Below are 24806 nucleotides of genomic sequence, written 5' to 3'. Positions count from 1 at the left end.
TATAACAACAATATTTTTATAAAACTATTTATACCTATAGACATATGTTTGTTACTTGACGTATCTGTGATTATCGTCTGAATCGGTGTTACATCTTTTATATTCTTTGGATTAAACTTTTTTACGGTAATATAAAATATTTTCTTTTTTACATAATTATATACATAACTATTCACGATTATTTTAGGCATGCATAGTGAATTTCATGGCCAGAGCGTTTCAAAAAACGCGTTTTTTTCAGGGCCTACTAGATCTCGAGAGTTAGAACGCAGCGATATTTTTGTCTGCGATGCAGGGGACCAACGTAATGTGTAGATTTTAATTTTCAAAGAGCATAAGCATTAAATTCCGACCGTTCTTTGAAGAATGAACTATCTGACCGTAGACTTATATATAAAATAAACTGAGCATGAGTTCGGAGCGACTGTCTCCTGAACCTCGATTCCCCTGTTTTCGGTGCTATTCTTGTCTTACACCCGCAGTTGATACTGCTATCTCTTTCTAGCGATCTTGGGGTGGGGATATGTAGGATGGCACAACCTGCAACTGCCCCTCACTTGCTTTTCCCTACCCCTCTTGCGCTTGGTTCCCCCTCCATGGGCGGTATTGAGAGATGAGTAGGGCGGAAAACCCCATAAGAGAGAAAGAGACAGCACCAACACCGATAGGCGTTCAGAGGACGAGGGAAATAGCCGGCATGCTCAGTCTATTATGTAAAAGTGGTATAAGTCTATGTTTCTGACCCAACAACAAATGCTTCCGAAACCTTTCCGAGTCACTAGCTCAATTATTTGAGATTCTAACCTCGAAAATTCGTATCAACTACGTCGCCGCCAGAAACAGTTTAAATAAAACTCGCGCATGCGCAGTTGATTTCCAAGTTTGGGAAATCATCCAATCAGATACGCTACCTGACGGATCAAATATAAACTACTCTATGCAGGTCAAGCTTAAACTGCTGATATCAAATATAATATGTGAGAAATGTAGTTTAAAAGTGTTAAACTTTTTTTTAAATATTAAGTAATCAATTATTATCTATAAGCTTAGTTATTACTTAAAAACATCTTAAATTTCAATATTTGATCAAAAAATTTAATCATGGAGTTTCCACCACGAGAAAATAAAAATAAGACTTTCTGCTGCGTGTATGGGTGTAATAGCAAGTCTAGTAAGAACAATACAGTTCGATTTTACACTTTTCCTTCGGCAAATTCTAGTTTTGTAGTAATCAAAAATAAATTTGGTGAAGATGAAGTAATTGATCGTCGATTAGCTTGGATAAAAGCATTGAAAATTGGGAATGAGGTTACACAGTAAAAAAAAGTATTTTCATTACATTTCACCGAAAATGACTTCATACCAACATGTAAGTAATTACCTATAGAATTTCATTTCATAATTATTTGTTTATCATCAATATGAAATGAAATTTTTTGTAGTGTAATATTTGTCAGAAAAAATAAAAAACAATAAACATTAAATTTTATTTTTCATTGCAGCCAATGTTGCGATATTGCACCCACAATTTCATGCGGTGGATCTTTTAAACGAGAAGTTTGGAGACAGAATGCAATTATTTTATACTCATTATCACAACTAGTATCTGATTGCTGTAGGCCACATTTCATTAGATGTCCCGCATCAAGTATATCTTCACCACCAATAAAATTTTTATGACTAGGCTGAGTATTTGCAAACTCACAAATTTCTTGTATTGAAATTTTCATATTTTATTGAATTTTCTTTGAAAATTCGACTTTAATAACTGTAAATAAATACACGCTTTCACATAAGAACACGAAAGTTGATTTAAAACTGCTTTTTAGAATAGTTACTGCTTCTGCCGCAAGGAGAAGCCACGCCCCCGGCAGATTTCCCACGCTATGGCTATCCTTGTCTCCTCACTCGGCAACACCCCCACCGCTTCAATGCCCAATCCTTTCCGTATGGTCTAAGGTCTGCGCTTGTACGTCGGTTTTCTACAGTGACGTTCGCAGTCAGTAGGGCAGTCCAGGGCAGTCACGTAGGAGACACGAAGGTTGAAGGGTGTCGTGGTTGATTCTTTACTGATATTTGGTGGTTGAAGAAATTTTTCTACGGATGTTGAAACCTCAGTAGAAAGCTTATTCAAACTCGCAAATTTCAAAATAGAAATTTCTTTAGTTTGAATAATCGTACGTGAGAATCGTTCAAGTCATTGATTTTGAGGTTAAGTCGGTTAACCTCGCATTCCTCCACAACTCTAATCACGCTTTGCGTATTCCCGCAAAAGCAATGCCGGCACAAAATACGATAAGCATCGCAGTCATATGTTCGAGTAATATGAACAGAAGCATGGAAGCTCATGCATTTTTGAGGTAAACTGATTGCTGTATAAATGACTCAAGGTTGAAGTTGGAGCAACCCTGCAGCTCGATATAATTTGCTAATTCTCACATCAAGATTTCAACCTTGACTCATATCGTAAACACTTGTATCTGGTGCAGTTATAAAGAAAAATATTTTATTATGTTTCAGCAAAAAGGGATTTAATGTAAAGTCTTTTGGCACTGGGGATAAGGTAAAGTTGCCAGGAAATGCTCCTGATCGTCCAAACATTTATGATTTTGGCACATCGTACGAAGAAATTTACAACGACTTGCTGACCAAAGATAAACAATAGTATGCTTTTAATTTGACTTATTTATTGTGGCTAATATTTAAGCCTGTAATTAATTTCAGTACCTTTTCCGCAATGAAAAGTTTCACGTGCAATACATAACTTAATAAATCAACAATTTTTCTTAATCACAATTTCAGTTATACGCAAAATGGGTTACTTCACATGCTGGATAGAAATCGTCGGATAAAACCGAGACCTGAACGGTTTCAACTTTCCAAGGACAAATTTGATATTCTAGTTACATGTGAAGAGCGTGTTTATGATCAAGTCATCGAATGCATGGAAGCGAGAAGCCATGAAGATAATCAGCCCGTCCATCTTATCAACATTGATATTCAGGATAATCATGAGGAGGCCACGGTCGGCTCGTTCCTCATTTGCGAACTAGTCACAGTGGTAATTTTACTTTTTCAATATTCTTCCTAGAATCAGGGCTTGTTTTGTTGAGATAAATATTTGTTCAATGTATTTGTGAAACATATTGAATTCAACGCAATAATTGTTGAAATAGATCTCTGAACTTTTTAGTCTTTGTTACATGTTATTATTCAAGTTGCAACAGTGCTGATTTTTTCTGTAAGAGAATAACGATTCAATGTTACAGTTATCCAACAGCGACGACCTGGACAACGACATAGATGAACTGCTTCATGATTTCGAAGCAAAATGTGCACGGCCCATATTACACACTGTGCTGTTCTACTGATTTCTCAAAATTTAACAATTTTGACAACTCGTCTTAGAGTCTATCAATCTTGAGATAAGATTATAAATTAATGTAAGTTAGGAATATTTAATTATAGAACTAGTGACTTTGCTACAGGGCTTACGTATCGCTTTAATAAGGAGATTGGTCAATCGATGAAATTATCACCATTTATAATTCAAAAAAACATAAAAATTGTATTTATTCGTTAAATACGGAGTTATTAGAAATATATTATGAAAACATTGTATAATTTATCAAGTTCCTATTAACATCTGTATATTTCAATTGCCTGTTGATTTATATCAATAGGTATCAAGTGATGGGAAGTAAAAATTAGACTTATAACAACATGTATGATACAATGCTCTGCAAAGAGCGTTTAATTGTTTATCCAAGTGTTATCGAACGTGTCAAAATAAATATATTTGTGAATAAAAAATTCATTATACGCTTTCAAATTATTCATTTATTAGAATTAACAAGATTTAATAAACAATATTTTAAAATAGAGGCAGGGTGTACTAATGAATTGTATTTATACCTTGACGAAGTACTATGTACATTTTTTATTTTTATCAAGCTGCTATTGGGATTACGCTAAGATTCATAGATTGAAATTAGATCTCAAGTACGATCTTCATATTGTAACGTGTCAGAATTCGTCTACTCTATTCACCAGGGTTCGTACGCTTTTTGGAACCCGAAATTCCCTGACTTTTCCAGGTGTTCCAGCCTGAAAATAGAATTTTTTTTCAATAACCTTCCAAGAAATATGCCGCTGATTAATGACAATTTTTTTGCAAATTAATACTAATACCTTAAATATTACCTAGTAATTGACTTACTGTCCAACTACTAATTTACAAATAACAGCCAGCGATTTTCAGTAATAAAAAAAACGAAAGGAGGTTTGATATCAAGTAATGTACGTATAAGAACGAGTTTATTTCTTCAAGAAATTTAAAATTCCAGTCTTGTTTTCAAAATTCCCTGACTTTTCCCTGCTGTAAGAAACCCCTTGAGTTTTCCCGGTTTTCCCGCTTTTCCCTGTGCGTACGAACCCTGTTGACGTAATTTGATCGATTTATTCCACCGATTGACAAACAGATGAGTGTGCGTGGCAACAGTTCCCCATGATCTTTCAGAGTGGCTACTAAATCTCCATCACGAAATTCCCTCACTTTTCCATATTTCCCAAACAAAAATCCTATAATTTTGCCTGACCAAATCGGATAAATTGGCTATAGAAAATTAGAAAATTGGTACAAAAAAAACAAAATACACGTATTTTCCATATAATTGTTTTCTTTGTGAAAGACGAACATGTCACTTGGGTCACGATGTCCCATTCAACCGATGCGCAAAATCGTTTGTAAGGTAATGTTTAGGAATATTCAAAGTTCGAAGAGTACCTTTCGGAGATGGTAAATAAATTTGTATTTGATCTAATTTATCTACAGCTTAAAAAGATGGTGGGACGTATTTGTAAGAAAAAGAATATAGTAAACGATTCCCTGACTTTACGCAAAAACCCCTGACATTTCTCTGACTATTCCAGAATTTCAGAATTCCATGACATTTCCAGGTTCTCAGAATTCCCTGACCAGTGGCCACCCTGTCTCTGCCGGACCATGGCTAGCAGCTCCGAGCTTCACTCGATCTACCGCGTGGCACCGACGCCCTCGCCATTGTCCCGTAAACAAATTAGCATTGTATTACAAATAACTATGGCATAGGTCCCGTGGCAATCATCACCTCCCGTTGATTCACGCGCAATGAGGAACCGCATCCCGGATCGTACGTCACTGAAGCATCTTTGTATGCCTGTCTGTATGCATCAGATAATGGATAGGGTATCCATTCAAAGATGAAGCTTTTTCGCCCACCGTACAGTAATTCAGGATTAGTAGATATCATTGCATAAACGCATGGAACCATCCGATAGGGGGGGAGGTTCACGAGCAATCTTTCAAACTAACCATCCGATACTCAGAGTTTGGACGCTTACTGCTAGTTATATACCAGTAGTGAACCTTCCTTCATTCAATCGTACGGTTATTGCAGGATTAGTAGATATTTTTACATGTAATATAACAATCAGTGTTTGTAACCTTAATAGGTATACCTTTATTGAACCTTTATTCAATCATACGGTAATGGCAGGATAAGTAAGTAGGATATCCTTGCATGTTTACAACCTTGTAATAACCATCCGGCAATCAGCATTTGTAGTCTTAATCCTAAAGTGGTATTGTGTGTCACCGTCCGGAAATCCTGGTATATACATTATGAGTAATTTTACAAGGGTAGGCTCATCTTCATTCAGAACGGATTTCGATGGGTCTCAGGTATATTGTAGGGAGACCCTTTCCGCACTAGATATACCTCCGACCTATTCAATAGACAATATACCTGACAATGAGACTCATCGAAATCCGTTGTTAATGAGGGTGAGTCTACCCTTGTTAATGTACTAATCGACAATTTTCTGATAGCGGAAGTGACGTTAACAACATACTCCCCTTTTCCAAATACACTTAAACTTGTGCTAGCTCCTAAATACCCAACACCCCTCGCTCCTATCATATGCATACTGTCCTTGTTGTCCTGTTAATTTCCTGAATAAATAAATAGTAATGTTCCATCACATACAAATTGTCTGCCTTTACCTGTCGATTTATCGCCTACGCTCATTTACCTAACCTAAGGTCTATTATAGCCCATGGTATAGTCCAAATGCCCAGACAAGGATCTTGTTCTCCGCTTCTATATTTCCGCTTCATTCTTAATTATTATTGCAGAAAGCAATTGGCGTACAGCATTAATATTTTTTGTAAAGTGCACGTGGCCGTAGTGTCACAATATTAATGTTTAAAACGAAAGAAACACAACCCTCTTTGGGCTGAATTATTCAGTATTTAATAACAAATTTCAAGTAATAGAATAGGTATTTCAGTGCTGATCAAAACACTGGACGAGTAACGTTTTTTTAGGGATTTTTTATCGTCTTGGGATAATGTTTATAAGAATCGTGAATCATTTACAATGAGGTCCTTAAGGAGACTAGGCAGCAAAAATAGGCCGAAAGTGGGAAAAAATTCAAATGGCATTTAGGAAAAACTGAAAGAATATAGATACATTTTCTTTTTTGCAACTTTTTATCGAAGTTTTGGCTAACAAATTTAGTAGTTGAGGTTTGAAAAATATAAATATTTAAGGACGATATGGGCGAATGCAAAAGACCCGCGTCTCACGCGTTGCTCTCTTATTGCCACGATTTTGAGTGAACGGCGCCAGTTTTCGGCAATTTCCAAGCGCCATTCCCTTCGTTGGATATTCCTCCACCATACTGAACCGATAATTTCTGAAAAAAGATGAAAATTAAAAAAATGGCGTCAAAATTTGAAATATATTCAAAAAACGTCGAAAAACGAATGACATTTATTGCAATAACAACAATAATAATTTTATTTTTATATAGACGTCGGTTCAATGTGTAGAGAAAGTTGATATCTTCATTTAAAAAACAAATAAGGCGATATCTTCAATGGTGCTTGAATTATCGTGGCAAAACTATTACAAAATTCCCTTTCGAGAAGAACACGTTTAATTAAAGTTTTCGCGCAGTACTACGGTAGAAACATTGCAACTCATGTACTGTAAAAATCACCGGCACTGCAGAAGAACGTCTCGATCTCACAATCAGCTGCTTGTATTGCAACAATCGCGGAACGTCGGTTTTTTTCTGACCTGGCTTTTTTTGCTAATGCTTTTGATCTTTATTCTGCATCCAACAAGCGTTCCTGGTCACATAACTTGCACATTTCAACGGCACACTCTCGTACTACGTACTACGTACTCCAAGTCTAGTCCATCCATAACATTCAGCAAACGAATCGAACCGTCATTAAATAATAAAGTTGCCGTGTTTGTTGCGATCTCAACGATATCAATCCCGGTGAATGATGATTTCGTAGCAATTTTCCACACAATCGAATGAAATGATTCGTTTGAATTTTGTGTATAATGTCCCACGCATCTCGACAATAGTTCCTCGTCAGTTAAAGCTTTGTACACTGGTTTTATTGCTGTTTGGACATCGGTATGCAGTGCAGATTTGTGTTTGCAATCCTTCAGTGAGCCGTCACATTTAGCTTTTTACCACATACACCAGTTGTCTTGTCCGTATGGACAGTGATCGTGCTGCGGTTTCTGGTCGGTAGAGCATTTGTGGTAAAATATTGCCGAGATATTGTTCTTCATTTCTTCCACAGTATTGCTGCTCCGAATTGCCTTCCATAATTAAACACCGTTAATTCTTTGATGAGAACGTCAGTCAATTTTCCTTTTCCATCGATTTCCATCATATTTCTCAGAAGATCGGCGGAACATTTCGACAATACCATCGACCTCCATTGTTCCCGCGCTTTGGTAATGATTTTGTCAATTATTGTACTCTATTGTTCCAATCTTCGGTTGCTATATTTTGCACGCTTGTCAGTAAGATGATTTGATGTTGGGTGTCCAGAATTTTACCCGTGGCATTACCGATCAAAGCTGAAATGCCTTGTAAAGACGAGAAGCCTCTTTTTATCCAACTTCCATCGCTAGAAACTACGATACTATCGCTATCTGCAGACAAATTAATTTTCCTCTTGCACCGCGTGCATCATTGACACGCGTGCTGATCCTGAAGTAACTGTTCTCAGAACTTTGTTTATCTGTAATCGTCTTTGTAATCGTCTCAAGTTGTCCTGTTAATTAATTGTTCGTTGAAAAACGAAAAGAAAAAAAAAAAAATTTTGAAACCAAATTCTATCGTGGTTTACATTAATCGAGTCATCCTGTAGAGCGTTGTGCTTACTTTTTTTTATAATGCAAATAAAATATCCGACATTTTTTTTTCTTTATCCTGCGACACACGAACTTTGGCAAATCGAATAACCTGCAGAACAATTGAATCATCGAGTATCCGGCACCTACATTTTTAGTGCGAACACACACCGCGCATTTATATCGTAGAACCGATCGGTCGCTCTCGGGCTCGAATCGATGTAGCGTGGCTCGCATTGTTGACAAACAACTAATATCTGAAATGCCAGTCCAGTATGGCATACCGTGCTGGATTTAATTTCTTTCTTGCACACTTTATACAGCACAAGTTCACTCAGCGCAGAGAAACGGTGACAATGTTTATAATTTCAAACGCGATATCGGGATTAGCTGCGCGATCTCGTCGAGACGATCTCATCTTTCGCGCCGAAGCTGTCGCTGTGCTAGGACCATCATCAATCTTCTCGCCTTCTTCATTAACCGATTGATCGTCTCAGAATTTTCTCTTTCTCGGACGACCAGGCTGCAGTTTTATTGCTCTCCTGAACTCAATTTTGCGAATTTCTCAGTTCTTCTTGCGCTAAAATATGTGAAAAAGATTTTAGTAACTGAATACAAAAAGAAAAAAAAATAATTTGAAAATTTTCGATGCTTAGTCCCCTTAGGGGGTGTCCTGGTGATTTCGATGTTGTATATATCTCCGAATATCGAGGACCACATATCTCAAACACGAAAAGGGGCTTCACAGTCCCATTCTATAGGCTGGCACAAACTTTATAGCCTGTCTAAAATGGACCTGTATGAACTTGATATGCCAATTGTCGAGAATGTGAATTCGGCGTTAATTATTCGTAAATTAGTCACGCGACCTTTTTTGCTGTCGCACTCTATTTTCAATCAAAAAAAAAAAAGGATGACGTGCCAACTTTTCAAAAATTTAGCGCGCTATCTACCAAAAGAGGGAAGAGTGAGCATCATACGTAATTCTGATTTGGCTGATAATTTGCCGTAAATAAGCCGTAAATTAGTCATAAAACTTTTTCTTTCGATACGCTTGTTTATAAAAAAATAAAAAGATAGCGCGCCCCCAGACAGATAATAATTGAGCTCATATTTTGCTTTTTCCTGCCGTAAGCTGAACGTGACTTCAAAAGTTGAAGAAATTGTATACATTTATATCTCATGCTGCTTTTTCATAAATGTTAACTTATTACTATGCGGTAAACCAAACTGATAACACCGAAAACGTAATACCTTGCAAACGAATGGTTCGAATGTAATTAAACGTAATCTAAAATTTGTCGAATATTAAGTTATACTTAGTCGCGCATTTGCTGTATACATATAGGTATAGTGTATATATAATACTAAACACCGTGTATCTCGAGAATGCATAGTTCGAATTCAATTATACAAATCGACAAAATTGCGGAATTCTGTCCTGTATTTAGAGCCCGAAGTTAAATATACCATACGTCCATCGCTGAGTTCGCAATGAACACAGAAATTGAATAAATGCTGTAATAATGCTCATTTCTTAATTTCGTCTTTAACAAAAAGAATGAGAACAACGATACATGAGTGGTTGGGTCTTCGAATATAGGTAGGTATTCAAACTTTCACTTGCTAGATAATTTGTTAAGTCGTTGAAGTCACCTCCATGAAGCTGGCCCTCCCACTTGCTCAAAAAAATTTGAAAAAATCACAGATTAAAGAGCTATTTATGAGTTCTGCAGTGCCGCAAACCGCGATTCTTGATCTCGCTTCTGTTACGAGAAAATCAATTTTTACAAGTGGTGGTGGGGGGAGGGGGGGCAGCTTACCGGAAAGCTAGCTCCCCCGAAGTGAAAAAAAAATATTTACATTGTTTTGACTATGTGAGAATTAGGAGCTAATTAGGAGCTCCTGACATACATTGGAAACAATGTCGTAAAAACAACCTCTATGGATATATCCACGCCCAATAACGAGGTGATAAAAAAAAAAAAATTCTGACTAATTATTTTGTACGGAGTTTTAGAAGAAAATAATATAACGCAATTTCCTACAGTGGTTTTACAATTTCGTTATTATCATTTTGAAGGTGATGGAAAATGCAGTTTTTCAGCTCCAGAGAGGAAATCTACGATGTCGTATACATACCGGTACATTGAAAAAAAAAAAAAAAAATGACATTGTTTTAAAATAGCGCTTATGAAATCAAGATTGTTTTTCTGCTTCGGAAATCATCGCAGATCTAATTTCTTACCACCGATAAATCAAATAATAACTGTAACGAGAATTGTCACTTCACGAACCGCCATTGATACGCAAAATACTGTCGTTAAAGTTGAAACATTTCAACCTCATTTCACTTCGTTTACTCAAAGTAGAAAATCTGAACTGAAAGGAGTTGTGTACGCAGTTGTTGAACGTGGTTGAACTCGAGGTTGATCTCTATTTACCATAGAATTATTCATTATTTCGCATTTTCACACTTGTTTACAAGGTGAGTACATATTTTAGCAAGGTCTCTTCTGTCAAAACGATCAATGCATTACATTGCCGAAGGTGCTCAAGCCGAAATTACCTCGAAGCAAAAAATTAAACGGGTGAATGAAGGAATCACGGTAACGTACACCCCATGTACGATGCTAATCGTGGGATGTTAGCAAAATTGTGATGCCAAATGACAAAGGTTCTCTCTTTCTCTCTTCGTTCTCAAGGCGTACTTGTTGCACCGAGGATGAATCACATTGATAATTAATATTATCTCTGTGGAATAAATCTTATTTTATATCCTTAATGCGTATAGTTTTTCATTTGGTTAAATACACTCTGGATGATTTGGCATTCTTAATATCATGCTGAAAACTTTAGCTTTGAAGTTTGATGTACTCTGTTACGAACGGCTCCTTTGAAACACGCGACACGCGCTAAAAGTGTGAGGGTCGCTTCCTCCTACACAATTAGATGAGTCAGAGAGTGCATTCACAACGGAAAAGTGGCGCGATGGCTACTCTGCAGAATAACACCCCACCACCGACGGAACCGAGTCGTAATTCGTAACCCATCGACACCTTCAAGTCAGTCTAAATTGAGGGGTGTCTGGAATTCAGCTATTTCAGCCTGGAAATAAGTGAGTGGTGCACCCCATCGATCAAACCAGCCACTGGAAAAGACCTTCCGTCATGTACAAAGGCAATCGTGGACACTCAGGATTCTTAACGGAACACCACATATTCGTATAATCCATCTCATAGACTGGCTCAGAAACATATGCAAGTCCATTTGACAAAATGTCGCAAAACTTATCCCTTAGCCAACAAGCAGATGTGCCCCTACAATACAATACACATGGTGAACGAACAAGAATTCCTGTTTCACATGGAAATATGCCCGAACAAGGGAATTGTTGACAATTTGTAATGCATCGCCCAAAATGAGGATCATGTAATATGATTGATAATAAAGATAATATGAATGATTCAATAAACAATATTTTTAACTAGAGGCTGGGTGTAGCAATGAATTGTATTAATACCTCAATTAGTAGATTTTCCATTGACGACGTACTAAACTATGCACGTTCTTTATTATTATCAAGCTGCTGTTTGGATCACACTTAGATTCACATATTAAATTTAGATCTCAAGTATGAGCACCGTGTTAATGTTTAAAACATAAGAATAACAACCCTTTTTGGGCGGAATTATTCAGTATTTCATAACAACTTTTGAGTAATAGAATAGGTATTTCAGTGCTGATCAAGATGAGCATAGATTCGTCTAGCTTTCTCACGTTTCTTCTTATTTGAGTGTTTATTGATCTGTTTCCACGGCTTTGCACCCACTGTCAGATTTGAGGTCGAACCAATCAAAGAATCTGTTTCACTGATGAATAAAGAATTTTTGACAGGGTAATTAGAAATTGTTCTATAGTAAAATTGAATTTTTAAATCAACATATAAGATGTTTTAAAAACATACACTTTGTTTTCATGAAAATCTTACCTCTGCCCAATTCTAACAGGTAAGCCTCCAGTTTTTCCAAGTTTTCCCCTGATATGAGCACCTGGTATTGTTTTCTGGAAAAACGCCTTATCCAAATCATCTGTTGTCACCCTGACACCTTTCACAGCCCTGGCAGCTCTAGGTGGTAGGACTCTGTCGACTATACTGAGTTTCTTTCGCTCAGGAAACTTGTGAAACATGTCCTGCTGAAGGTTTGGTGGTGCTACACAATATAGTAATCTGCCATTCACGTAGTCTTTCAATACATAGCGAGCAGACCTCGGATTGTCGGGTTGCCCATTCTGTGTCATGAACCCTCTGTTATCTGCGGGTTTGTAAAATCATGGAGAAAATACACAGGGTCAAAACCAAATCTGTTTTTGAAGTTTAGTATTTACATGAAATGCAAAATTTTGTGTTAACGAAAATGAAGTAACACGGATTTCCGATTGGTTTTATGTCAGTTTCAAACTTGGCTTCTTTGCTGACTTAATTTTCGTATTGCCTAGAGTCTCTGAACTTACATCCATAGGCGTTTAGCAGTTCCTCAGCAGTGGGTGGCCTAGTAGGATCTTCTCCCTCCAAAGGTGGAGGTAGCATGAAGCCGTACAAGTCTTCAATTATGTGCCTTGGAATTAGGGTACCGAGTAGAGTGACTGCAGGGACATGGTCTCGCATTTGATCGATTGGTAATATACCATTAAGAATCATGTCCGCCTTAGTACAAATAAAGCTCGGCATAACCAGTCCAGGACAGTCGCAAAGGAGGAGATTTTTTTCGAGAAATATCGTCTGGAAATGTTTTGTTTTTCCAGGTGTTGCCGACACGGAAACTTTCTTTTCCATCAATAGTGCATTGATCGTCGAACTCTTACCAACGTTTGGATAACCCACCAAACCAATTGTAGTAATTCCAGGCTGATACGTCGTCCCCTTGTAAATGTTCTTCAAAAGTTCTATTAATTTTTCTCTCGTTAGTAATTCTGAAGAGTTTTCAATTCGCTTATCACTTTCAACAGTAGTATTACAAACGCTGTCATTGTCTTTAGATGCATTTAGATTAGATATTTTGTGTAACGGTTCCGCAGGGTTTTCTTTAATATTGTGGTAAGATTGCTGGGGATTCTGTACTGTATCTGTGAAGCCATCTTCAGCGCTTTCATACTCAGTATCCGAAGATGCTTCAGATCCATTCTCAGAATCGAGATTGCTGGTATACTGACTATGATCATCATCATCCTCGCTACTTTCTTCATCCATATCATTTCTGTCATCACTTTCCTTCGAGAGTTCTTCAGGATCTTTCTCATCAGCGGCAAGCGTTGCTGAAAAGAATGCAACCCTCATATTCTTCTCACTAAAATAATCTGCCCATGCCTGTCTTTGATGCTCAGTTAGAAAATCAGCTTTGTTCAGCAGGATCATGTTGAGCTTATTTTTGTTTACTTCCTTAACATATACCTCAAGATCTTCACATCTAAAGAGGAGAGGATTCCTCGCATCTACAATCTGGACAACGACGTCACTCCGCTCGACCACTCGCCAGAGTTGCCTCCAAAATTCTAAATTCTTTTCATAAGGGGTCAGCATGAGACCTTTGTCTTCCTGAAGGAGTGCCAGCTGTCTTCGCCATTCCAAAAACTCTTCTTTCTCCTTTACTTGCAACTCGTAAGCTGTTGTACTCTGATCCCAAGCTGGTCTTCGAGGTATTTTTAAAAGTTTTTTGTTTTCCTCATGGGACTCTAGGACTTTGGCTTTCTCCTCCTTTGATAACAACCCGATGCCACTTTTTGGATTGACAAACATAACATTTAATTTCTCTGCCTGGAATTCAGTTCCGGCAAGCTCTGCCGTTGAGAGAAACTCTTGGAAGGAACTCTCTTCAGTGACGGATTGGAGATTGAGACGTCCCCAATCATAGCCATCGTTGATCTCTGCTGTATGTAGCTTGAAAGGTAAGTTGTATTTACTTTTGTGATCGACTTTCAAGTGCATTAGGTTTTCTATACTCTTTGAGATTCGGGTAAAATTCTAAGAGTAAAAGGAAAGTTTGTAGAAAATAACTATTCCGCGAAGAAATTCACCTCGTTCTTATTTCAAGCTGAATAAAAGAAATAAGTTAAATGGAATTAGGTGATTTGATAATTACAAAAAAAACTGGGTTAAGTTAGGTTAGGTTGACGGCGAAAACGTTTTGACGGGTAACCTCACCATCGACGAATCACCCGCTGTTTTTTTCCCTTTCATGGACCCAAAGCGGTCCTTGATCAGGGCTCGACCCAGGTTACCGCCGGATTTATTCTTCTTGCCCATCTTCGATTTGCTTTTCAACTATCAATGCTTCTATGTATATGCGGTATTTAATCCGTGAGAAAAAAACCAACCGCATGACACGATTCGTGCCCGTCTGATCGTAAACTCAAATTTTCCGTCAGTCACGTGGTTGCACCGCGCTCGAGTGTTATTTCTTATTTACAACAATGCGATTTTTGTTGTTACCCACTCTGCTGCCATAACAGGAGAATAAATTTGTTGCCTCATTTGAGATTTACGATTTTTCGATCTCATGAGAAACTGAGGCAAAATTCCGTTCCTACACACTCTCATTCTGTCAGCACCAGCACAGAAATTTCTATAACAGGCCAGGATACCAGACGAAATAGGTAAACTTCAAGATGTATCTTTAACAACAAGAAGGATCAATTACATTTTTATTTAATACATGTTTTCTCAACATCTGTCTTTTTTGGGTAACCGTTGGCTCACACGGCTTTACTTTTTGAATTAATGAGATTGCAAATAAAACATATCACTGTTCACTTCCTCCACAGGAGCTGTTTGAAAATAGTCGACGATATCAACTCATGTGATATAATCACTAATTGATATTTCCGCGCAATGTGGAGACGATGTTGATGAGACAATTTAAAGGATCAGCGAAACTGTTTTTGGGTTTATTGATAGTGATATTGATATGTACTCTCTACATAGAATACAAGAGTCGCACAAAGCGGACATCGTTTACCGTGCTAGGCAATCAAGGAAAGGTTAAAGCACAGTACAAATTGATAATTGTCGTTTTCTCTGCACCGAGTAACGTAGAACAGCGAGAAGCTGTAAGAGGAACATGGCTTTCCGAGAATTACGAGGATGTCAAATACCTATTTGTCATTGGAACGCAGAATATGGAGTTTGGTCAGCGCAACCGTCTGGCATCTGAGAATAAGGCTTATCATGATTTACTCCTCTTGCCAAATTTACAGGACTCGTATCAAGCTCTAACAAAAAAACTCCTTCACTCTTTTGCTCATATCTGTAAAGAGTATGATTTCGACTACCTGCTAAAATGTGACGATGACTCGTTTGTCTTGGTGGATAAGATATTGAAGGAGTTTGAGAAACTGCGATATGAAGCATTAGATAAGGAACTATATTGGGGATTCTTTAATGGCAAGGCTCAAGTTAAGAGAAGTGGACCGTGGAAAGAAACTGACTGGATTTTCTGCGATTTTTATTTACCATATGCTCGGGGTGGTGGATACGTTCTATCACAGAACTTGGTCAAGTTCATTGCTCAGAATTCAAACATTCTAAGGTATGTGAAGACACAATGTTTACTTGTTTATTTTCTTCACTCAGTTTCAAATTAATCATATAGCTAGATTTGTTTTTCAGACTCTTCAACTCTGAAGATGTTTCTGTTGGGCTTTGGCTTGCTCCATTGTCCAACATCGAAAGGAAACACGATGTCCGTTTCGACACAGAGTATCGATCGAGAGGTTGCTCAAACGAGCATATTATTAAACACAAACAAAACGTGGAAGCTATGAATACTTTGTATCAGACATATAAAGCGAGTGGTGCCTTGTGCGTGAAGGAAGTTAGATATCGAAACAGTTATAGATATGACTGGGATGCGCCACCCAGTAGGTGCTGCATACGCGAGCTTGGAATTCCGTGAGGGTATTGTAAATGTACAGTAATACTGTATATAACTCTTATTTTGAAAATTCTGCGACTATTCCAACTATGCAATCCAAAAATCTCTGGAACGCTTATGTGATCAGAATGAAATGCCGCACATTTAATGTTCTCATCTTCCTTGCGTAGTGTACCTGTCATTGGACGATAGATACAAAGAAAGTTAATTTTCATGTATTACATTTATTCGTAACTTTACAATATCGGTCTTATCATATTGATTGCATCGGTTGGATCATGTAATACTAGTCCGACACTAATATACACTCATAAAATATCAAAACAATAATTAACTATCTGACATTTTATAATAATAGTCAATAGCCTAGTATCTACGTACTATTTAATAGGGTGTAATAATTTTTAAATGTATGCTCCAAGTACCAAATCACAGTGATTCAAAAACTGGCCGATGGGTTGGTATGAGGGAAAAGGGCATAAAAGTATAAAAAGTTGTATAATTTTCCTAAAACAACAATCATTAATAAATTACTACCATTGGACAGATAAAAAATAAAAATAAAAAAAATTAAAAAGAGTGGCCAATTCTCAAGCCTTGCCGCTGTGATAAGCTACCAGTGCTTTTCACATCGAAGCTGAAATTTTATTTCAGCTTCGAAATATAGGTTCGATGGTTTTTCAATATAACTTTGCCGAGTGTCTTCAATCCCCCCTTTTGTTTTATGCTTAATCGGGAATGCCGACAGCCAATAAATATATTTTAAAATTAATTTGCAAAAAAAAAAAGGGGGGGAGGGGGGATTTCAGTAAAAGTAAGAAAATTAGATACTTCAGTCCATCATTTTTCACTTTTTCTTTCGATCTTGTGTGCATTTTGGACAGTACCACTTCCCTTTCGGTTTAGTTGTCAAGCCAACACAGGCAAAGTGGAACCATTCGATCGGACACTGAAATAACAGCAAAAGTATACGTTAATATTTAGAAGTTGATTAGTGCAGTAGATGTAATCATAATGGGAACATTACGTGTTACAACTGGAAGCTTATTGACCTTTGATAATGATGAAATACAAACTTACATCTGGATTATCACAACCAATCATTTCTCCGTAAGATACTTGATGGCAAAGACAATATGTCGGCTCATTTGGATCCACTGGCATGTCCAGGACATCAGCTGGGTGTCCCAACGCACTGGTATCTGCCTGAGCACCACTTCCAACTGCCCCAGAAGCAGCAGTTGAAGTAACGGATCCACCTAAGAAATTCATTTATTTAAATTTTGTGTTTCAATGAGAAAAACTTCACAAATCACTAATCTTCAATTACACTAAGGTATTTGAAAAAAAAAGCATAATCTTGATTTTCATTCAACAGAAAGGATCAAAATCTGAATATCAAAAGATATTTAAACTAGTTGTTGCACAATACTACAGGAGTAAAAATAGGCATTGATAGAAAAAACATTAGTCACACCTTTTTTCTGCTTTTTGCGCGCAATCTTTGATTCGTCTTCGCTACTAGCTCCAGCACTTCCTTTCTTTCGTTTTTCTTTCTCTTTGAGTTTCTTCCTGCCTTTTTTACTAACAGCACTATCTTCCTGGACTCTATTTGTATTCAATGCCTTGTCTTGAATTTCTGCTTCAAATCTAGCAAGGTCTGAATCGAGTCTTCTAATGTGTTTGTCAACCAGCTCGTAGGTCTGTATAGCCAATTGAACCTTATCGTCCCCATATTCTTTAGCTTTGTTGAAAAGACTTTGGATGTGATTTAACTGTTCTTTTTTCTTATCCGCCGAAAGCGTTTTCACATTTCTCAAATATTCATCAGCCAGCTTGTCTAGATCTTTCATCAGCCCCTGCGCACGTGCATCCAGATCACGCATCAATGTGAAATTTCGTTGTAGTTCAATCGGTAGATTATCTAAACCTGAAAAGTGTTGGAAAATGACTGAATTTCAAACTGGTAAGGTTTTCCCGCAATTTTCAATGAAATGTTAATATTTTACAACATGATATTTGCAGAGGAATAAAGAAATTTCCCGCTTAAAAAAATTCAATTTTTTCATTAGAAGTTATGGTTATGTGAGATGCAACTATTTAGGAAAACTACGAGTTTTTATTGGTGTAAGCACTTAGAATATACTTCACGTAACTTTCACATAACAAAAAAGATAATAACGTTATATTTTGGCACAGATGTCCTAGCATCTCACATAAATATCTCTTCTGAACATCAATTTGTTTCCTGAAAAATATTAAATTCAACACCGACTCATTGACATCCCATGTTGGTTAGCTTATTGATAGGTTAAGTTCATTGACGGTAGGCTAAAGAATGTAACTGAATAACGAAGTAAACTTCAAGGGACCTCATATTGAGAGGTCTAGTTTGAATCTAACTGACCGTGGTTACAACAAGCGATATTCTTCTTGTTAAACAACCATAAATAAAAGTTTACTTACTGTCCAGGTAATGTTCCAAGTACAATGCGGACGTCATTTTGCAGGATAGACACCGCGGTAGAAACCCCGGGCTTGCGTTTTTTTTTTTTTAATTACTCGAAGTTTGCTTGTGCAGAGTATGGTGGAACCGATTATTATACCACACACTGTTATTATTGACTTCACATCACTAGTAAGAAAGTTGAAATCGTTACACCTACTCCATTCTCTCACTTTTGTATATGGGTGGGAATTTAATTACTTCTAATTGGCACATACGTACACCAAACTGACCACTGTCACTGTGTGTGCATAATTCAGTCGGCCGATTTTATTCACACTTTATTCGGTCAAGCCTGCGGGGGAGTTTACACAACACAGCGGAGGTGGCGACACATTCTGAGTCATTCGCACGTTACGGCTAACTATATGGATAACATATGTATGCACAGTGTGCATCGGTTACCGCTGAATTGCTGAATTGTGACGGTGTGGAAGAAAAGTGGGCATCCTTATCATGTAAAATAATTTCAATTAAATCTTATTGATTAAAATTACTTCTCCAAACGGAATACAACTCGAGATCGCCACTTCATCATAGTGAAAATTTGAATGATTTGAACTTGATTTGAACGATCTTCAAACAAACGTCGTGTCGCCGACCGCCGTCTGCAATCCCCCCTACAATCCCCTTCCCAAGCCCTGCGACGCACATACCCGTGTTACGTGTATGCGTGTCGTCGGACGTCGCCCGCCGTCTGCGACGCGCAGTTCTAGTGGGTGATGTGTCAGTGCTGTTAGTAGTCGCAGCAAGCTTGTAAGTGGTAAGGTACACGATTTGACATTTCCCTTTAACCGAGGAGGGCGGAGCCAAAAACAACAATTTTAGTTCATTTTTCCGCGGATCTACCCTCTGAATCAGGATTTCATTAACGGAGGTAAAAAGCAGAAAATTCTCTCAAATATTGTGTGACACAATTCCGACTGCCCTTATCTTAATTTCACTTCATATCACTTTGTTTTACTTTCATATAGTATCGCCCTGAATGAGTCCAATTTTTTGATATTCTTATAGGAAAGAAAAATCAAATAATGATCATTGCCACACTGGCAGTGCGACTGACAACAAGATTCTACTGGCGGTGAGAGTTGAAAACTAGGTAACGAAAGGAGGTCAAGTTCTAGCTGGAGCCGAAATTTTCCTAGGCTTACGTCGGTTGTATCTTCTTAGTCTTCTTTCCTGAACTCCCGGCTAGCCGAGTTCACTAGGTAAGCAATTATCTGCATCAAATGTTAATGTGTACGATATGTAAAAAACGATAATCCTTTAGAAAAAAACTGCAATGCAAATAGCTTGTTTTTGTTACAGTCGAAAATGGTCAAATTGTACGCTTTAACCATCCTATACAAAGGCCCAACTACAGCAACAACGATCAAATCAGCTTATGAACTTGGATCTTTTTCGTTTTTTCAACGCAGTAGTGCTCAGGAATTTATGGCATTTGTCAGTAAAACGATTACTGAAAGAACTCAAATTGCGGCCAGACAAAGCGTCAAGGAAAAAGGTATTTATTTTCCAGTCTCTGTACTTTATAAAATATCATTTCATCGTGATCTGCAACTATTATGAATGACATTGGTTTCGGTGTAGAAACTACTTTTAAAAACAAACTATTGCTTACTTAATATTAACAACATTTCTAAAGACCTTGAAACAGCCGTTTCATTTCAGTTAATTTTTGCTCCATGCGTGCTTATTGTCTGTTTTTTTTTCTATATTATCTATTTTCAGGTTGCTACCGATTGTCTCACTAAGTTCACATATTTTCTCTGTTCTTTCAGAGTATATGTGTCACGTTTATGTGAGAGCGGATAATTTAGCTGGAGTTCTAATCTCCGATCATGAGTATCCTAGCAGAGTTTCGCACACGTTGATCACAAAAGTACTAGATGAATTTGCCGCCCAGTACCCACCCACTACATGTGCCACTTTAAATGAAGCGACAACAATATTTCCACAAGTGAATACGTACTTGGCGAAATATCAAAATCCCCGGGAAGCAGATGCATTTACAAAAATGCAGAATGACCTTGATGAAACCAAGATCATTTTGGTGAGTTCGAAGATTTTCTTAAACTGAGTTTCTTAGTTATCCAGTTTCAGCTCGTCGGTTTGGTCGTTTATGAAATATAATTGGACAAATGAGTTTGAAATTCGTAACATTAATACTCTTACAAATCATTTATAAAAAATCTCTGTTTTTTAACTTTAGAATGACTTTGAAAAAGACGAATTTGCCAAAAAATGATGTTTTTTATTTTATTATCGTTACTTACTAAATTTCAGAGAATTTTCAAGTTACATCATTGCATTAATGTTATGAACTTCAAACTCATTGGCTCAAGGTTCTGCTAGGCGGGACATGTTAAGTACAGCGAAGCAAAGTATATGCATTACGAGGAGTCCTGTAAATATCAGTTATGCGAAAACGTAAAATTTACAGGCAACATTTTTTGAAAATGCTATTACTGGTCCTACCATTACTACAGTTATCGCAATACTATCGCATAACTAAACGTTTTGTTATGCCTGAATCTATATTTTCACAAAAAGTACATGTTCCAAACAAAGTAGTGACATTATCTATTTTTCTTTCCAATCCTAGAGGTTTTTCTTATGTACTGCACTCTCTGTCTAGCAAGCAATGCTTCCAATTCATTTTCTGAGATGTAAACAGAGGCATTCATTTATGTGCTGTTGTTAGTTTTCAGATAGTTATTGTGTATTGAAAGATTATGTAACTGATGCAAATAAGATACTATAAAGAATCACAAGTGTCTATTTCTATGAATACAGTAATTCATTTTTCTTACAGCATAATACAATAGAAGCAGTTTTAGAAAGGGGCGAAAAATTGGACGATTTGGTGTCAAAATCAGAAGGCCTTAGCATGCAGTCAAAAGCATTTTACAAAACAGCACGGAAAACCAATTCCTGTTGCAGCTTGACGGCTTAGACACGGTATACCATGATTCCATTGTGTTCATATTATTGTATTACAAATGTGAAGATAGGTTTGTCAAGAAAAGAATGTTGAGTAATGTTTGAAATTTGAAAGCTAATTGATAACTTTTGCCTACCGCAATAGTTTATTGTTCAGATGATTTTGCCTCCTCGGTATAATTAATTACCTGTGAATGTACAATTTTTTAATTTTTGAATGGATTTTACCTCCGATTGCAAAAGGTGGTTTGTCTTACCAATAGATTTCACTTGTATATTTTCTATTGAGCAAGATTGATTTAAATATTGCGCAGCCGAAGGTATGGATGTTTTTAAAGAGGCCTAAATAAGTAATGTTATCCTTAATATATGTTAATGAACAATATGCTTTAATGCAACATATTATCCATCAATGTTGAAATACGAGTGACTGAATTTTATGTGTCTTGATTGCAAAGGGATAATTTTTCAAGACGTCATCAGATTGTATTTGAGAGTAATCAGTGTTGTCTAGCATCATAAAGAATTTCACAGAGTTCAGTATTCAACTCACGTTACTTCAGTTTAATCAAAAAGTGGGGTTGATTTTAATTGGATTGTAAACATACAGTCTTTAATATCCTTTCCTTTTAAGACACATAAACAGAAATTTCACAAAATCTATGTAACCCAATGTCTATTAAACGTCTTCTTTGTGGTTGATATGTTATTCTTATTGCAAATGGAATGTAACTTGTTATTCCGTTATGCAGTTTCGGTATTGGATAAGAGTTCAATTATGGATGAAACAAAAAAATATGTGTACGTATTTATGTATTTAAAAAGTATTTCAATATATCATGTCTAAATTTAAAAAATACCACTCCAATTTTTTCCTCTAAACGTTATGTTTATCTACTCTCAGTGCCAAGGAACGTGAAATGTAAGTAATTGACCTTAAGTATGAATTACATAGAATGTTATTTATTGTAATTTGTTGGTTTGTACAAGTCTACCAGGACAACTTCAATTCGTTGCACTACAATGTAATCACTTCTGCCGATTTGTGAATTTTTTCTTATGTTTTTAGCAGCACCTAGTTTACGAAAAAAACGGCATTCTGTATTCCCGAATAGTAGGGCGCCCTTTCCACAGTAATCCCGTATCTCCCATATCTTTATTGAAGCCTTTCATATACTTGTTACCAGGTGCCTAGTTGCAAAAACAAAGATATAAACATATGTAAGAAAATATTTTCGAAAAATGTAGTGACATTTTTACAGAAGTTACTTTTTTCTAATCAGTAACTAATCAGTTGAATCTGTGGATCAGACTGAAATACTTACATTTTCCCAAACCTTTTGATATGCGAGATGATCAGCTCCTGATACAATGAGCTCTGGTGCATTGACTTCCCCTAAGTTAAATAGCACTTTGAATGACAATTTTTCATCAGCATAAATGCGCCTTGTATCACTCCAATCGTTAGCATCCCAGAATTGCCAGTCCCTGAATTTGAGATCGTCTCGGTCATCAGCGTCAAAGTTCAATCTCTCGATGTCCTCAATGACAACCTCAGGGTCACCACCCTCTGACCAGTCATAAATGAGAATATGAGCATGTTCTGACATCTGTTTCAAATACTGCTGTTTATAAAGATTTTCAATATCAGTCAGGTACTGCTCCGTGAAAACCTTGGATTCAACTTCGTAGGGTATCCCCCTCTTTTGAATCTTTTCCTAAAATAATTTGTAAAATGGTTGATAAGCTATGTAATTAATTGTAGGACCTAGTAAAATTTTAAGAGAATTGAAAATGAATGAAAAATACAGCTCAAGTTCCTGCAGAAAATCTGAATTGTGTTTGGGTATTTTCAGTAAAGACAAAATGGAAAGAAAAGAACCACAACAACAAAGAACCTTGACTACAGGTACAGGAACATCCAAATAGATAACTAAATGCGGCAGGCGGAGTTCACGCAAAGTGAGCTGTGTGAGGTCTTGGTAAGTCCGTTGCGCAAGTTTGCTAACATAGCCAGCATTGCACATTGACTCCATAAAAATGGCATCAGAGTAAACACATCGCTCCAAAACAACACCTTCTCCAGTTGAGAAAAGGTGTGCTAAGGCATCAATGTATTGGAAAAACCTATAATAATACATTTGGAGCTGATAGTTGGCACAGTTCATGTGGTGCGGATCTTTACAGAAGTTCTTGACGTCATAAGATCTACAAGATTCTGGCAGCTTGTCGTCCAATTGCCGCATATCGAAGCCATATGAGTTTATATAATGCATGTCCATTGTCACTGCTGGCATATAGTGCATGTCCAAATCCTTGGCCAATGCTTCAGCAAATTCTGTCTTGCCAGAGGCAATTGGCCCTTCGACAATAACGATTTTGGAATTATCATCCATTCTGTGTACAGTTTTGTCAAATAGCTGATTCCAACGACTGTACCTCTTCGTCTCATACGGAAACGGAGGTGGCCGCTTTCTTTCGACCACCCGCATTGCTTTTCCTGAGATGAATGCCACTTGTATTTTGGCTATATAGCCGCTGGCTCCTAATGATGGCTAAAAAATATAAATTACTCAAATCTGTGGCATGTTGATAGTGCTGATTTCTGTGTGGCCAATCATTCATATAACTTTAACATCTAAATTTTTCCTTTTAGTTTCAAAATCAGTTAGTATTCACAATACACAATACTAGAAATATATTGTGACGCTTCCACTTTTTTCTTTACAGAATCTATCAAATTTCATGACATGATTACTGTGACCAGATCGCCACGCATCATTGGTTAATAATATTTAGAGCTTACATGGTTACGTGGTGCGAAGTTAACAGATTGTTAAAATTGAAAATATTTGGTACAGGTTAGGACAGGAATTGGCACCAGGGCCATCTTCTCGGTCATACGTGTTAAGCACTTTGATATGGTAATGATTTTTCTGTGAATGTATTTCTAACCTTGCATAATCCTGATATTGAATTGCGAGCTAGCAACTTGCTTACACCGCATCGTAACGCACTCGCCATTCTGCGGAACGGCAACCAAAACCTCAAATGTTATAACGTTCTCTTATTATCAGGCGAAAAGTGTACAGTGTAGATCGAGTGACATAACTCCTCGAATATCCAATCCTCCTCGGTAGTCGACTCCAATAAGCTGTCTGCTAAGCCGAGTGAACTTGCTCCGAATGAATAGAATAAGTTGGCGCCAGGGCTGCCAGT

At 37.1% G+C, this 24806-nt stretch overlaps 6 protein-coding genes across 7 annotated transcripts; 3 read left to right on the top strand and 3 right to left on the bottom strand.

Annotated features, from left to right (window-relative positions):
* The first annotated feature begins 1955 nt into the window (after positions 1-1955).
* On the top strand, positions 1956-3835 carry LOC124180027 (RNA polymerase II subunit A C-terminal domain phosphatase SSU72). Its single transcript, XM_046565006.1, has 4 exons — positions 1956-2360; positions 2521-2664; positions 2803-3061; positions 3270-3835. The coding sequence occupies exons 1-4, from the start codon at positions 2278-2280 to the stop codon at positions 3369-3371; spliced, it is 588 nt and encodes a 195-aa protein (XP_046420962.1). The 5' UTR covers positions 1956-2277; the 3' UTR covers positions 3372-3835.
* Positions 3836-11785: 7950 nt separating this feature from the next.
* Positions 11786-14550, bottom strand: LOC124180260 (large subunit GTPase 1 homolog). Its single transcript, XM_046565565.1, has 4 exons — positions 14410-14550; positions 12723-14145; positions 12199-12523; positions 11786-12079 (listed from the first exon to the last, which is right to left on the bottom strand). The coding sequence occupies exons 1-4, from the start codon at positions 14509-14511 to the stop codon at positions 11944-11946; spliced, it is 1986 nt and encodes a 661-aa protein (XP_046421521.1). The 5' UTR covers positions 14512-14550; the 3' UTR covers positions 11786-11943.
* A 169-nt stretch (positions 14551-14719) lies between these two features.
* LOC124180265 (beta-1,3-galactosyltransferase 6) lies at positions 14720-16906 on the top strand. Its single transcript, XM_046565576.1, has 3 exons — positions 14720-14861; positions 15030-15793; positions 15874-16906. The coding sequence occupies exons 2-3, from the start codon at positions 15108-15110 to the stop codon at positions 16157-16159; spliced, it is 972 nt and encodes a 323-aa protein (XP_046421532.1). The 5' UTR covers positions 14720-14861; positions 15030-15107; the 3' UTR covers positions 16160-16906.
* LOC124180266 (inhibitor of growth protein 5) lies at positions 16554-18945 on the bottom strand. Its single transcript, XM_046565577.1, has 4 exons — positions 18605-18945; positions 17616-18068; positions 17219-17397; positions 16554-17087 (listed from the first exon to the last, which is right to left on the bottom strand). Exons 1-4 carry the CDS (start codon positions 18639-18641, stop codon positions 16986-16988), a joined length of 771 nt encoding a protein of 256 aa, XP_046421533.1. The 5' UTR covers positions 18642-18945; the 3' UTR covers positions 16554-16985.
* A 415-nt stretch (positions 18946-19360) lies between these two features.
* Positions 19361-22392, top strand: LOC124180267 (synaptobrevin homolog YKT6). Of its 2 annotated transcripts, none has more exons than XM_046565579.1 (5): positions 19361-19521; positions 19659-19852; positions 19937-20148; positions 20426-20697; positions 21460-22392. In XM_046565579.1, exons 3-5 carry the CDS (start codon positions 19959-19961, stop codon positions 21598-21600), a joined length of 603 nt encoding a protein of 200 aa, XP_046421535.1. In that variant the 5' UTR covers positions 19361-19521; positions 19659-19852; positions 19937-19958; the 3' UTR covers positions 21601-22392. The 2 variants fall into 2 exon arrangements, with proteins under 2 accessions (XP_046421535.1, XP_046421534.1); XM_046565578.1 differs by having other exon boundaries at positions 19363-19521; positions 19953-20148; positions 21460-22388.
* A 142-nt stretch (positions 22393-22534) lies between these two features.
* Positions 22535-24775, bottom strand: LOC124180264 (NADH dehydrogenase [ubiquinone] 1 alpha subcomplex subunit 10, mitochondrial). Its single transcript, XM_046565575.1, has 4 exons — positions 24543-24775; positions 23486-24142; positions 22913-23305; positions 22535-22778 (listed from the first exon to the last, which is right to left on the bottom strand). Exons 1-4 carry the CDS (start codon positions 24609-24611, stop codon positions 22668-22670), a joined length of 1230 nt encoding a protein of 409 aa, XP_046421531.1. The 5' UTR covers positions 24612-24775; the 3' UTR covers positions 22535-22667.
* Positions 24776-24806: the final 31 nt, after the last annotated feature.

Source organism: Neodiprion fabricii, chromosome 4, assembly GCF_021155785.1.
Source record: "Neodiprion fabricii isolate iyNeoFabr1 chromosome 4, iyNeoFabr1.1, whole genome shotgun sequence".
In the NCBI taxonomy this organism is placed as follows: domain Eukaryota; kingdom Metazoa; phylum Arthropoda; class Insecta; order Hymenoptera; family Diprionidae; genus Neodiprion; species Neodiprion fabricii.
The sequence above is the reverse complement of the archived record's forward strand: the minus strand, read 5'-3'. Positions and strand labels throughout refer to the sequence as shown.

Excerpts from the sequence above, each read along its gene's own strand:
- LOC124180027 (XM_046565006.1), top strand. The coding sequence starts at position 2,278 with ATGCCGGCACAAAATACGATAAGCATCGCAGTCATATGTTCGAGTAAT. Across the intron at positions 2,361-2,520 it reads GAAGCTCATGCATTTTTGAG|CAAAAAGGGATTTAATGTAA; the intron begins GTAAACTGATTG and ends ATTATGTTTCAG. Across the intron at positions 3,062-3,269 it reads TTTGCGAACTAGTCACAGTG|TTATCCAACAGCGACGACCT; the intron begins GTAATTTTACTT and ends TCAATGTTACAG.
- LOC124180260 (XM_046565565.1), bottom strand. The coding sequence starts at position 14,511 with ATGGGCAAGAAGAATAAATCCGGCGGTAACCTGGGTCGAGCCCTGATC. Across the intron at positions 12,524-12,722 it reads ACTGCTAAACGCCTATGGAT|ATAACAGAGGGTTCATGACA; the intron begins GTAAGTTCAGAG and ends ACAAACCCGCAG. Across the intron at positions 12,080-12,198 it reads CCTGTTAGAATTGGGCAGAG|TGAAACAGATTCTTTGATTG; the intron begins GTAAGATTTTCA and ends TTTATTCATCAG.
- LOC124180265 (XM_046565576.1), top strand. The coding sequence starts at position 15,108 with ATGTTGATGAGACAATTTAAAGGATCAGCGAAACTGTTTTTGGGTTTA. Across the intron at positions 15,794-15,873 it reads CAGAATTCAAACATTCTAAG|ACTCTTCAACTCTGAAGATG; the intron begins GTATGTGAAGAC and ends TTTGTTTTTCAG.
- LOC124180266 (XM_046565577.1), bottom strand. The coding sequence starts at position 18,641 with ATGACGTCCGCATTGTACTTGGAACATTACCTGGACA. Across the intron at positions 17,398-17,615 it reads GCGCAAAAAGCAGAAAAAAG|GTGGATCCGTTACTTCAACT; the intron begins GTGTGACTAATG and ends TGAATTTCTTAG. Across the intron at positions 17,088-17,218 it reads TTGGTTGTGATAATCCAGAT|TGTCCGATCGAATGGTTCCA; the intron begins GTAAGTTTGTAT and ends CTGTTATTTCAG.
- LOC124180267 (XM_046565579.1), top strand. The coding sequence starts at position 19,959 with ATGGTCAAATTGTACGCTTTAACCATCCTATACAAAGGCCCAACTACA. Across the intron at positions 20,149-20,425 it reads ACAAAGCGTCAAGGAAAAAG|AGTATATGTGTCACGTTTAT; the intron begins GTATTTATTTTC and ends CTGTTCTTTCAG. Across the intron at positions 20,698-21,459 it reads ATGAAACCAAGATCATTTTG|CATAATACAATAGAAGCAGT; the intron begins GTGAGTTCGAAG and ends TTTTTCTTACAG.
- LOC124180264 (XM_046565575.1), bottom strand. The coding sequence starts at position 24,611 with ATGGCGAGTGCGTTACGATGCGGTGTAAGCAAGTTGCTAGCTCGCAAT. Across the intron at positions 24,143-24,542 it reads CAATATCAGGATTATGCAAG|CCATCATTAGGAGCCAGCGG; the intron begins GTTAGAAATACA and ends TATATTTTTTAG. Across the intron at positions 22,779-22,912 it reads ATCAAAAGGTTTGGGAAAAT|GCACCTGGTAACAAGTATAT; the intron begins GTAAGTATTTCA and ends TTTTGCAACTAG.